Source organism: Channa argus, chromosome 13 (assembly GCF_033026475.1).
Source record: "Channa argus isolate prfri chromosome 13, Channa argus male v1.0, whole genome shotgun sequence".
Lineage (NCBI taxonomy): Eukaryota > Metazoa > Chordata > Actinopteri > Anabantiformes > Channidae > Channa > Channa argus.
This window is the reverse complement of record NC_090209.1, coordinates 11,606,702-11,619,737: the sequence shown is the minus strand read 5'-3', so window position 1 is coordinate 11,619,737 and position 13,036 is coordinate 11,606,702. Positions and strand designations below refer to the sequence as shown.

Below are 13,036 nucleotides of genomic sequence, written 5' to 3'. Positions count from 1 at the left end.
CGTTGCCTTTTGTTCATATTCTCTGTATTCTCTTAATTAACTGTAAAATTACCTTCCATTTGTGAAAAGATAATCAAGAAGAGAAAGACATATACCATCTAACTGTGTGCTCTCTACTACAGTAAGTTATTATCTATTGTACTGTGGGGTCTGTGAATCAGTGTTAATATATGGAGGGAATGATAATCGGTATTTCCATCCTTAGAGAAGTACAGAAACAATAGACATATTTATACATATTGTTGTTGATTCTTTATTCATTAAATATAATGGAGATTCATTAAAAAAACATTCTGGTAAAATCACTTTTAATATGTTACAGTTTTATACAGCTCCAAAACTAGAAGTTTGAGAAAGAAGTACTAGTATAAAGATAGTAAAAAATTTGTTTCTTAACCCTTATATTGTTTACATATGCGATTACCAAGCATTTGAGAATCCCAGATTATTTGTTTTTGATTAGAAATATAATTTTTTAAATATCTAGAATGGTGGTGGTAGAATGGGGGCTGAAGAAGAGCCATATAGATGGAGCTGAGCAGGGGAAGACAGGAAGAGATGGAACAGTCTGACCTCTGCTAGTTACATCCTGGTGTTGCCAGAAATATCCTAAGAAAAAAAAATGTTGGAGTCTATACAGAAATAACAGGTGATAAAAACAAGTGATCTTAGGAGTGTAGTGAATATTCATAACAATGAACTTACAAGTATGAGGTCCATCTGGCTCCGTTTCTTGAGAACAAAAATCACTGCATCATGAATTGTGACAAACACCTTGCTTTTTGGGATGGCGTCTGAGAAGAAGCCTGCAGTTTCCAGCTGTTTCACAACACAGGCTAGACAAAAAAACAAGCACAGAAATAAGATTCTACGAGAGCGACACAGAACAATGTGGCACCACTGAGTCTGTGATCTAAAACAGTCTGTATTTACGATGGTAACTTTGTTTTTCTGGTGTCCTACTCACCTTGGCAACCTGCTAAATAGACGTCCAAATCAACCTCCCCAAATTCTGTGAAAATCTGTAAGACAAAGTCAGACATCACAATTTGTTTTCATTTTCTTTATTTAAAACATGTGTGGATTGACCTATTAAATTAGATTATTAGATTGTAATAATCTATCAGATTAGTTAATCATTTATTGTCATTTCTTATTTTTAAATTCACACGTACATTTTTGAAGGTATTCAACGTGACTGTGTCCACAAAGCTGAGTGTTGAAACATCCAGGATGATGCTGTGTGTCCCTCCCTTGCCATCTGCGATGGGGGGCGATACCTGTGTGATGGTATCAGGGCCTTGGCGAAACTTGTCTGGAACTAAGTCGAGGAGGTTTGGGTCATGTTGGTAAGCCCAGTTTACTTGGCCTATATCATTGTTGGGGGGAGAGGTCTCTGGCAGGGAAATCTCTGAAATAGTTCCTTGACTCTGTCTTTTCATTCTTTCATAATAGTCATCATTGGTCTCCTCTAAAGAGAATGGGCCACTGGGCGGATGTCCACCCAATCTCTTCTGCCAATAAGTTTAAACAGTGATAATAAATATTAGTGAATTATTACTTAAAAATCTTAAATGAATGGTTTCGGGTTATCTCTAAATGGGTCATTTAGGATACAGTACTTGTTTCTTTGCCTCTTTTTTGGCCTTCTTTTTCTCATTCTCTTGTTGACGCTTCAAATCCGCTTCTCGTTTCCTCTTTGCTGTCAGCAGCACCCTGATATCAATTCCACTCTGTGCAAAATGCAGAGAATCACAATAAAGAGGGAGAAAACAATGTGAGATGAGTAAGAGAGACAGTAAAAGCAATAGAGTTCTGGATGTGGCGGACAAGCCTGCACACAAATACAACACCTTCTCTTGCAGGGCATCCAAGTACATTTCAGCATTTGTGTAGTAGACAGTTGTGGATGAACGGAAGATTTTAACTCCAGGAATCTCTTTAGCCTGTAGGGACACATGAAGGAGAAGATTTCAGAAACTCACATGCTCTAACTCCCACAGGCATAGTTTGACTAAATGGAGGTCAGCTAAAACTTGATGTATGAACGTTGATCTGACAATAGGGAGGTAAAGGATGCTAATACCAGCAGTCAGACATACACACACACTACAATGCTAACCCACCAATGTTTGTTTAGCATGTTCACTTTCTTAGTTTGTTTTATGAGAGTATGATAACTTTTAATCAATAGCACTGAGAATGACAGGAATGGTGTTACAATGGAATGAGCTTGGTCAAAGCCTAAAGTACTGAGCCCAAGAAAACTTTGACGATGTTGCATGAAAATTAAAGCATTATGAAAGCTACTCTATCTTTTCCTGAGTGAGACATGCTCCTCTGTTTTATGGGGTAGCTGTAAAAATCTCAGAGGCAGAAACCTCAGAAACTAAGCCATTTAAACCAAAGCTTTCTACATGGCTAAACACATGTGTTTACATGTGTTTAGCCATGACATGACAAGCAAGAACAGCTTCTTCTCTGTTGTTAGGGTGAAGAGACGCTTTAACTTTCTATGGAAAAATACTCTATATTACTGCAGCTTTTATTTAAATACTCTCACCTCCCTGTAGGTCTCTGTGTCCAGATACAAGTCAGTGCCTGGCACGTGGCCCAAAAGAGAGTAGTGGGGTCTGTAAGGTATTAAAATGACACAATTATACATACAACTAGACATGCCCTGCAACTCTGTGAAAATCTTGTTAAAATCTCCAATTCTGCATGTATATTAATAATTAGTTGTGTGTAGTTACAGTTGTGTTCTGAAGATGACAGTAAGCATGGAAAAGCCAACAGCAAGAGCCAGACCCACATCCATGTTGAGCACGATGGCACCTATGAACGTTACTATCCACACCATCTAGAGGGCAGTAAAATTACTGACAGTCAGTAGGGTTAACAGTGATGTTATTTCACTGAGCAAAATTACTAATAAAGATGCATTTGCCTTACCAAATCAACCTTGTTGGTCCTCCACAGAACAGGAATGTCAACAAACTGCAAAAACATTCCTCTCAGGTTTACAACCACTATTGCAGCTAAGAGAGCCTGAGAAAAACACACAGACATATGTTCATGTATACCCACAGTCTTATTGGTTGCCAACAGAAATAATGATCATCAGAAAGAAATTGAGTGTTACCTTAGGGAGATCTTGAAAGAGGGAACCAAGTTTCAAAATCGCAATTAGCATAAGGATAGATGAAATAATTCCAGCAACCTGAAAAAGGACACAAACATGCCCATTTGTTGTAAAATAAACAGTCTCAAGTTTGTCATAAGAATTAGATGAAATGAAATTACTTGTGTATTTCCCCCTGTGCTCTCCTGGACAAGGCTGCGGGACAGAGAGGCAGTTACAGAGTAACATTGAAAAAAGCCTCCAAATAGGTTACCAATACCAACTGCAATCAGCTCCTAAAAAAACAAACAGCAAGATGAGACACACAGTTTGCAGTTTAAAGAAATAACACTATCATTCTTTTTGTGACATTTGATTCTAGTAATATCATGACATTTGTTCTACGTATGTTTGGAGTCTGGATTGGTGCACTAATTCTGTGGGTATGCCAACACACTGTCATCCTGTGCCACATGATGGTGTGCACATGATTTGTCTTTCATTAATAACAGCATATAATTCAGACATTTCTGAATTTATAAACCACACTGTTGAAAAATGGGACCTCAGAACAAGTATATCATCGGCCTGTTACACAAAGAACGTTAGGGAAAACTTATTTTCTTAAATGTATTTTTTAAGAGAACTGAGCTCCAAAGACAAATATGCACAGAATATAGGTCTGCAAAGTAATTTTTTACAGTCTAATGTTAGGCCAAAGCTTAACTGTTGTCTGTTAGGAAATAAAATGGAGCAGGGGCACAGCTACACAGCGAATGCATTTACGGGTGTGTATTCACACCTCACCTGGTTGTTATCCACCTTGTAGCCATATTTTCGAGAAAATGTTTTGGCCAAGGAAATGTTGAGGATATAACTCACTATAGCCACAGCAATAGCACTACCTGCTATCTCTGCATACAAATTGGAATATGGTGCAAAAGGGGCCTGGAACCTGGAGGAGGAGGAAAAGATAAATGGTTCAGGCTTTAATCATTGTCTTGACACAGTCAGATCTACATATACTTTATGGTAATAAAAAGCACTCAGAATTTACAAGAAGTTGTCAAATTCTCTTGACATTAAAGGAAATTATGTAATAGGTTTTATTTGAAACAAAGTCGAGCAGCATGAAATCAAATCAAATTTTATTTATATAGTTATCCAGTTTCCACAAACATTTTATGAACTTACCCACTTGGAATCCCTCCAACCACACTTACACCAAATTTACTTATAAGTCCACCGTAGTGAACAATTATTGTTGAAAATACGACCTGTTGAAGAAAAAAAGAGAGTGATAGTACAATGTGTGTGGTACCTAAACCAGTTGCCCATTTAAGGTTGAATCATTAAGGGCATGTTTCATGTTATTGAATGTCATTCTTACAACTGACCAGTACAGTCATTTCATTCATATAAAAAGAAAAACAATTAGCTTGGCAAGTCTGTCCAGGTCCATACTGTGTGAGGCCTTGTGAATTACTTTTAAAATCAGTTTTAAAATCAGAAAGTAAGGTAAGGCCAGCAGTTTAATTACTGTGGTCAACATGCCCCCTGCTGCCTAATATATAAAAAAAAGAAAAAAAGTGTAAACATCAAAAAGGAGACTCACAACTATGAGTTCTATGGGGATGGGCACAACCAGCTTGTTTTTGAAGTAAACATTAATTTCTTTGATCGGGATGAGAACAGCAAGCGACAAGACAGTGACGATCACCTCCACAGGCTTAGTCTTGGGCAGCAGTTGGCAAATATTTATAAAGGTCTGTGAAGGAAAGTGGGAGGAATCATGTTATTGCGCATATCATGCAAAAAGCAAAAAAATAACTGGCTTTGTTATGGCAGGGTGACATTAGAGAAGAGTTTCTGTAGGCTAAGAAATCCATCCACATGTACAGAAAATCCACTTACAGCAACCAATTATCATTAAAGTGGGTATTTCTGTCTCTAAATTTATGCACAACATGAGATTCTGAGGTAATCTGATATAATATCTTCTTTTTGGTTCTTAAGGATTTTGTGGTCCACAAAGGTGGACACGGAAGGTTGCACGACTTTCTTCATTTGTAGAAACGTGTTGGAGACTCACCCAACTTGTGGTGATGTGATCTGATACTTATGATTTGTTTAGTTGACATCATGCATTTGTATGCAGCGGAGGTCTACAAGATGTATGTCCATTAGTGAACATCAGAGGTGCTCTCACACAGATTTTTTCCTTCAGACAGAGCTAATCTATCTGTCGCCAAGTAGTATTTCGCTCAATGACAAACTATAGCTTGAATATCATAAAAGTACAGAGTTACGGTGTTCTATAAGTTTGTCCATCTGCCGTAAGTCTATAAATTCCCTTTTTGCCTGTATCCGTAGGTAAATTGAGTAATGCCTGAAATACTCACACGAACAGGTGCGAGAATACCACTGTAAGGGGCTGGGGAGACTCCAAACATAGACTTTAGCTGGGAGATGCAAACTAGAATAGCTGTTGCTGTGGTGTAACCACGAATCATCGGGTCAGACATATAGTTCACCATGAAACCAATCTTCAACAAACCCAGCAGGATCTTAGGATAGAAAAGAAAAATAGCTTAAAATATGACTTAAACGTAGCTTTCAAAATTTTCCATTTGGTCAAAATAAAAAAACACAAACACAAACCTGGTAGATTCCCATAATGATTGTTAAGGCCATTGCTATCTCTGTTCTGTAAGCGTCCCGTGCATCAGTATTTACAGTTGTCCCATTAGTTCCATTTACAAGAAAGTTGTTGTCTGGTGCCATAACTTGTACTACTTCCCCAACCATCACACTGGTCACAGCAAACGTACCTGGATGCACAAAACAAGAGCATGTAGACACACTTATTCATGCATTCAGACCTGAGCAACAGATTCATTTATTCACATTTCTTCTTTGTTTCCTTCATTAATTACAGCCAGGTATGTGAACTTTCTTACCTACGGAGAGGTGTTTGCAAGTGCCAAAGATAACGTAGAGCAGCACCGGGTAGAAGGATGTGTACAGAGCATTTGCAGGGCGTAGGCCAGCCAGAGGAGCATATGCCAAGCCTAGAAACAACACATCCATCACTCAAATTCAACAAATTCAGTCATATGTGTGATGAATACATTTTATTTGCGTACTATTTGATATTTGGTGAATAATACTTCTGCTTTCTTGCCAAAAGTGAAATGGGAGAACAGATGCCCCTCTTATGTCTGTACATTAAATATCTAGCTATACTCTGGAATCTTTCACCTCTGAGTTTGCGAATACTGTAAGATGTGTACAAACCCAATGTTAGATGCAGGATAGCTGTACTGATACCAGAGACCAAATCACCCAGGATGTATTCTCTGAAGGGGTACTGAGGCAGCCATTCCAGAACAGGCAAGAATGAAAGCAGTACGAGCTTCAGCCTGGACACCGAACATCTGAAACAGACACCCCAGAAAAACAGAAAAGAAAAAAAATGTGATTAAGGCCCCCTCTACTCACAAATAAGATTTTATGTATAACAACAAGACCATTTTTTAACAACAATGCTGTAGAAACCTGAAACATAGTGCACATAATACACCGAGAATGGACTGAGTGAACATGGTTAAAAAATAAATCATCCAAAAAAATAAATCCAATAGTCAAAACAGTTAATTAACAATATTTGTTATTAGATATAGTTTTAAATGATACAGAGATTATGTTTTTAACTAGGTAACTGTATCCCTCTGTAGAAAAATAACTGAATGCTTCATTACTCAGAATAAAATCTTAAATTCTGTATAAGTTTTTCGTAAAAAAAATAAAACCCAAGAGAGAGAGAGAGAGAGAGAGAGAGAGAGAGAGAGAGAGAGAGAGAGAGAGAGAGAGAGAGAGATCTGAAACATCAGTTGACCTTGTAAAAAAGCACCCCCTTATTTCAGCGTCCTACTCTTCACCTTAAATAAGCTGCAGGTTGGTCAGAAACAGGGCAAAGACTGCATGTTCATAGGCTAAACGGTAAATAAAAGCTGTAAAGTGCTTTTTATATAAAAGCTGAAGCTGTGAATAAAAAGCTGTAAAGCGCTTTTTATTTACCGTTTCGCCTGTGAACATGCTTAGTCCCATTCACCCATTCACACACACACAGATGGTGGTGGCTGCAATGCAAGCCACCGGGGGCAATTTGGGGTTCAGTGTCTTACCCAAGGACACTTCGACATGTAGCCTGGACCGGGGATTGAACCACTGACCGTCTTGTCCGTGGACGCCTGCCTTACCCAATAAGCTCCTGAACGCCATACCTTTGCATCATTTCAAAGTAATACCACCTAGTTTTGTTCTTATTGCAATTTCCAAAAGGAGAATGTTTATATTATTGATCTAATTCCGTGCAGTTTTGGTGGTCATAATGCTAAGCGTGTTAGCATGCTGGTGACATTAGCATAACTTTGGTGTATTGGTGAGTGTTGTTAGCTAATATCTAAAGCTTAAACTACCTCTGTGTGATGAAGTCTGTGAGCATTGGAGACAAGGACATTTGTATTTATTAGACAGAAATGGGTGGGTAACAGCCTTGACCGTGTGAGCAGTCTGACCTGCAGACAACAGCCAGAGATCCGAGTCCACCACAGCCTCCTTTCCTCCACCGTTCACTGTCAGTGCTGCGCTCCATGGACAGGTGAGTACAAACTCTGTTTGTGTGTTATTTTTGCAGCTTTGAGCAAATGAAGCAGCCATTAGCTCCAAGGTTATGACTCAGGTCTGTTTGTCGAAAATAGTTTTTATTTCAGTTGCAGTTAAACCATTAGTGTCACACTGTCGCTGCTTTAGTTAACGGGACAGTGACTCCACAGCTTATAACCTGTGTCCGCACTGCACGTTAAAGTGCAGCTCGATGCTCTGTCATTTATTTTAAACAGAAACGTTTCATAACGTTATCTCAGAGTGAAGAGAGGAGACAGGCAGCTGGCAGCTCCAGGCTCAGCATCCTTCTACCCATATATTCACAGTCTCTCCTCTGTGTCCAACGTGTCCAAACCACCTCAATCTGGCCTCTGACTTTATCTCCAAAACAACTAACATGAGCTGTTCCTCTGATGTCCTCATTCCTCATCCTCTCCATCATCGTCACTCCCAAAGTGAACCTCAACATCTTAAGCTCTGCTACCTCCAGCTCTGCCTCCTGTCTTTTCTTCAGTGCCACTGTCTCTAAGCCGAACAACATCGCTGGTCTCATCACCGTCTTGACCAACTTTTCTTTCATTCTCGCTGATACTCTTTAATCACACAACACACCTGTCACACCTGCAGCACACCTCACCATGGTCTTACAGCTCTCATACATGTCCTGCACCACTCTCACATACTTCTCTGCCACTCCAAACTTCTTCATACAATACCACAGCTCCTCTCTCATTTGTATTAGCTTTCTACTTCTTCTTCTTCTTCTTCTTTTCCTTTCGGCTGCTCCCTTTCAGGGGTTGCCACAGCGAATCATGTGCCTCCATCTAACTCTATCCTCTGCATCCTCTTCACTCACACCAACTAACTTCATGTCCTCCCTCACTACATCCATAAATCTCCTCTTTGGTCTTCCTCTAGACCTCCTGCCTGGCAGCTCCAACCTCAGCATCCTTCTACCGATATATTCACAGTTTCTCCTCTGAACATGTCCAAACCACCTCAATCTGGCCTCTCTGACTTTATCTCCAAAACATCTAACATGAGCTGTCCCTCTGATGTACTCATTCCTGATCCTGTCCATCCTCGTCACTCCCAAAGAGAACCTCAACATCTTAAGCTCTGCTACCTCCAGCTCTGCCTCCTGTCTTTTCTTCAGTGCCACTGTCTCTAAGCCGAACAACATTGCTGGTCTCACCACCGTCTTGAACACCTTTCCTTTCATTCTCGCTGATACTCTTTTATCACACAACACACCTGACACTTTTCTCCACCTGTTCCAACCTGCCTGCACTCGCCTCTTCACCTCTTTTCCACACTCACCGTTGCTCTGAACCGTTGACCCTAAATACTTAAAGTCCTGCACCTTTTTCACCTCTGCTCCCTGTAACCTCACCATTCCACCTGGGTCCCTCTCATTGACACACATGTATTCTGTCTTGCTGCGGCTAAGCTTCATTCCTCTGTTTTCCAGAGCAGACCTCCACCTCTCTAGATTTTCCTCCACCTGCTCCCTGCTCTCACTACAAATAACAATGTCATCTGCAAACATCATAGTCCAGGGAGATTCTTGTCTAACCTCATCTGTCAGTCTGTCCATCACCAGAGCAAACAAGAAGGGGCTCAAAGCCGATCCTTGATGCAGACCCACCTCCACCTTGAACTCCTCTGTCACACCTACAGCACACCTCACCACTGTCTTACAGCTCTCATACATGTCCTGCACCACTCTAACATACTTCTCTGCCACTCCAGACGTCCTCATACAATACCACAGCTCCTCTCTCGGCACCCTGTCATACGCTTTTTCTAAATCTACGAAGACACAATGCAACTCCCTATGACCCTCTCTGTACTTCTCCATCAGCGTCCTCAAAGCAAATACTGCATCTGTTGTACTCTTTCTAGGCATGAAACCATATTGCTGCTCACAAATGTTCACCTCTGCCCTTAGCCGAGCTTCCACTACTCTTTCCCACAACTTCATTGTGTGACTCATCAGCTTTATTCCTCTGTAGTTGCCACAGCTCTGCACATCTCCCTTGTTCTTAAAAATTGGTACCAGTACACTTTTCCTCCAGTCCTCTGACATCCTCTCACTCTCCAAGATCTTGTTAAACAAACTAGTCAAAAACTCTACTGCCACCTCTCCTAGACACTTCCATACCTCCACAGGTATGTCATCAGGACCAACTGCCTTTCCACTCTTCATCCTCTTCAATGTCCTCCTCACTTCACTCTTACTAATCTTTGCTACTTCCTGCTCCACAACAGTCACCTCTTCTACTCTTCGTTCCCTTTCATTTTTCTCGTTCATCAACTCTTCAAAGTACTCCTTCGATCTTCCCATCACACTCCTGGCACCTGTCAATACATTTCCATCCTTATCTTTAATCACCCTAACCTGCTCCACATCCTTTCCATCTCTATCTCTTTGTCTGGCCAACCTGTACAAATCCACCTCTCCCTCTTTAGTGTCCAACCTAGCATACAAGTCCTCATATGCTCTTTGTTTGGCCTTTGCCACCTCTATCTTCACCTTACGCTGTATCTCCCTGTACTCCTGTCTACTCTCTTCAGTCCTCTCAGTGTCCCACTTCTTCTTAGCTAACCTCTTTCTCTGTATACACTCCTGAACTTCCTCGTTCCACCACCAAGTCTCCTTGTCCGCTTTCCTCTTTCCAGATGACACACCGAGTACCCTCCTACCTGTCTCCCTGATCAAATTAGCTGTAGTAGTCCAGTCATCTGGACGCACCTCCAAACCACCCAGAGTCTGTCTCAGCTCCTCCCTGAAAACTAAACGACATTCTTCCTTTTTCAACTTCCACCACTTCGTCCTCTGCTCTGCCTTAGTCCTCCTTATCTTCCTCACCACCAGCATCATTTTACACACCACCATCCTGTGTTGTCTGGCTACACTCTCCCCTACCAATGCTTTACAGTCACTGATCTCTTTCAGATTACAACGTCTACACAAGATGTAGTCTACCTGAGTGCTTCTCCCTCCGCTCTTGTACGTCACCCTATGTTCCTGCCTCTTCTGAAAGAAAGTGTTTACTACAGCCATTTCCATCCTCTTTGCAAAGTCAACCACCATCTGTCCTTCTGCATTCCTGTCCTGAACACCAAACCTGCCCATAACAGTCTTATCACCTCTGTTCCCTTCACCTACATGCCCATTGAAATCTGCACCAATGACAACTCTCTCACCTCTGGGGATGCTCTGCATCACTTCATCTAACTCACTCCAGAATTTCTCCTTCTCTTCTAACTCACATCCTACCTGTGGGGCATAACCACTCACAACATTGAACATCACCCCTTCAACTTCCAGCTTCAGGCTCATCAACCTGTCTGATACTCTTTTCACCTCTAGAACATTCCTCACAAAATCCTCTTTCAATATAACTCCTACTCCATTTCTCTTCCTATCTGACCCATGGTAAAACAACTTGAACCCTGCTCCTAAGCTTCTAGCCTTGCTACCTTTCCACCTGGTCTCCTGGACACACAGTATGTCCACCTTCCTTCTCTGCATCATGTCGATCAACTCCCTAGCCTTCCCTGTCATAGTACCAACATTCAAAGTCCCTACTGTCAGTCCTACATTCTTAGCTTTCCTCTTCTCTCTCTGCCAACGAACACACCTTCCTCCTCTTCTTCTTTGTCTTCGACCAACAGTAGTCCAATTTCCACCGGTACCCTGTAGGTCAACAGCACCGGTGGCGGTCGTTGTTAACCCGGGCCCAGACCGATCCGGTATGGAAGTCTTTGTCACGATTCGCATGTTTGATTTGGCATGTGTTTTACGTCGGATGCCCTTCCTGCCACAACCCTTTGCATTTATCCAGACTTGGGACTGGCACAAGAAGACACTGGCTTGTGCCCCCTTGCGGTTGCATTTGTATTAGCTTTCTACTAACATTTATATATGAGTGGGGATGCATGGGTTCACCAGGATAGTAAGGAGACTTGGACCAGGTTTCAAGAACTAATTTTGTTAGACAATTCCCAGCTTCTCCACATCAACAACAACCGCAGCAAACTAGGCCAACTACTAAAGAACTATTAATCTTTGTGTTTTTATGTGTGTGATCTTTTTGTTTCTTCTCTTTTCAAGCAAGGTGACTTCTATTTTAATTAAAACATGAGAAACTAATTCATTGTCGATTTTTGATTACTTTTGGATAAAAGTGTTTAAAACACGAATATGTTTTGCAAAAGCTTCTAATGTAAATAGCAAAAATTACCTGTAAAAACATTTTACAGCAACATATTTTTTTGTAAACTATTAACAGCTGTTTTTTGTAATTTGATCTGTAATTTCTGTAATTTTAATAGAATACAAGATAAAGTTGTAAATTAGATTATAATTAATTGTTGTTTTTCTGTCAGAAAACAATACATTGTTGTAATTTTTTAATACAGCAAACCCCTGTAAAATACATCCAGTTGTATACTATAATTCTTTTTACAGTAATTGATTTATAACCAACTTTTTTGAAAGGTAATTGCTATAAATTCTACAGGCAATTTGTTATGGTGTTGCACTTGGAACATGCGGAAACATTCACATTCAAAGACAAATGTGTCATTTTTGAGAGTTTGTGTCACATTGTATCTCAGTTTTCGTTCCCCTGCATCTCTTTTACCTGAAGTACTCTTTCAGTCGCTGATCAAAGGTCGGTTTGATGATCCATGTCCCTTTTTGTGCCACTTCATCCAGACGGACATCATCCAGAATCTCTCTCTGTACAATATATTCCTTTTTATTCGTGTCCATGTCTGGACAGAATTTTCAGCAGTCCTCTGTGAAGCTTTTATCTCTGGTGGCTGTTGGGAAAGTACACTCACAGGTGTCACAGTAAGACACTGCAGTGGGAGTGAAGCATCCTCAGTGTTTTATACTCATAGGCACAATTTGGTGGTTTAGCTGTTTTTGGACTGTGGGGTGACTATTCCTTTCTGTACTTACAACAACCACTGACCCACATGACTTTCTGTTCTGCATACACACACTTAAGCCTGTGTTTATGTGTGCGTGAGAGCACGTTAATCTATGGCGGTTTAAAAATAAAGCTAAAACACTCATCATCAAACTTATCTATCTCCAGTCTAATCATTGCAGGTAATTAGGTGTGTAGCTGCCTCAGTGGTACACTTGTAGACCCCATACTTACCCTAGACACGGCTGTAGTGAGACGGACCTTCGAGAGATAAACACCCATAAAGCACCCGCCTGGGCCC

The 13,036-nt window shown here is 40.7% G+C and overlaps 1 protein-coding gene across 1 annotated transcript; it reads right to left on the bottom strand.

The window, feature by feature from the left end:
* Window positions 1-289: 289 nt before the first annotated feature.
* LOC137139175 (solute carrier family 26 member 6-like) lies at window positions 290-12,695 on the bottom strand. Its single transcript, XM_067526063.1, has 19 exons — window positions 12,442-12,695; window positions 6,419-6,558; window positions 6,082-6,192; window positions 5,783-5,952; window positions 5,524-5,688; window positions 4,737-4,889; window positions 4,316-4,398; window positions 3,929-4,076; window positions 3,304-3,417; window positions 3,143-3,220; window positions 2,953-3,048; window positions 2,754-2,860; window positions 2,564-2,633; window positions 1,854-1,946; window positions 1,623-1,733; window positions 1,176-1,514; window positions 968-1,022; window positions 706-836; window positions 290-609 (listed from the first exon to the last, which is right to left on the bottom strand). Exons 1-19 carry the CDS (start codon window positions 12,570-12,572, stop codon window positions 583-585), a joined length of 2,322 nt encoding a protein of 773 aa, XP_067382164.1. The 5' UTR covers window positions 12,573-12,695; the 3' UTR covers window positions 290-582.
* Window positions 12,696-13,036: the final 341 nt, after the last annotated feature.

What these genes read in the sequence shown, in the direction of transcription:
- LOC137139175 (XM_067526063.1), bottom strand. Translation starts at nt 12,572, where the DNA reads ATGGACACGAATAAAAAGGAATATATTGTACAGAGAGAGATTCTGGAT. An exon ending in CGACTGAAAGAGTACTTCAG is followed by an intron (nt 6,559 to 12,441) that starts GTAAAAGAGATG and finishes TGTCTGTTTCAG; the next exon opens with ATGTTCGGTGTCCAGGCTGA. An exon ending in GTTGGAGGGATTCCAAGTGG is followed by an intron (nt 4,077 to 4,315) that starts GTAAGTTCATAA and finishes CTCCTCCTCCAG; the next exon opens with GTTCCAGGCCCCTTTTGCAC.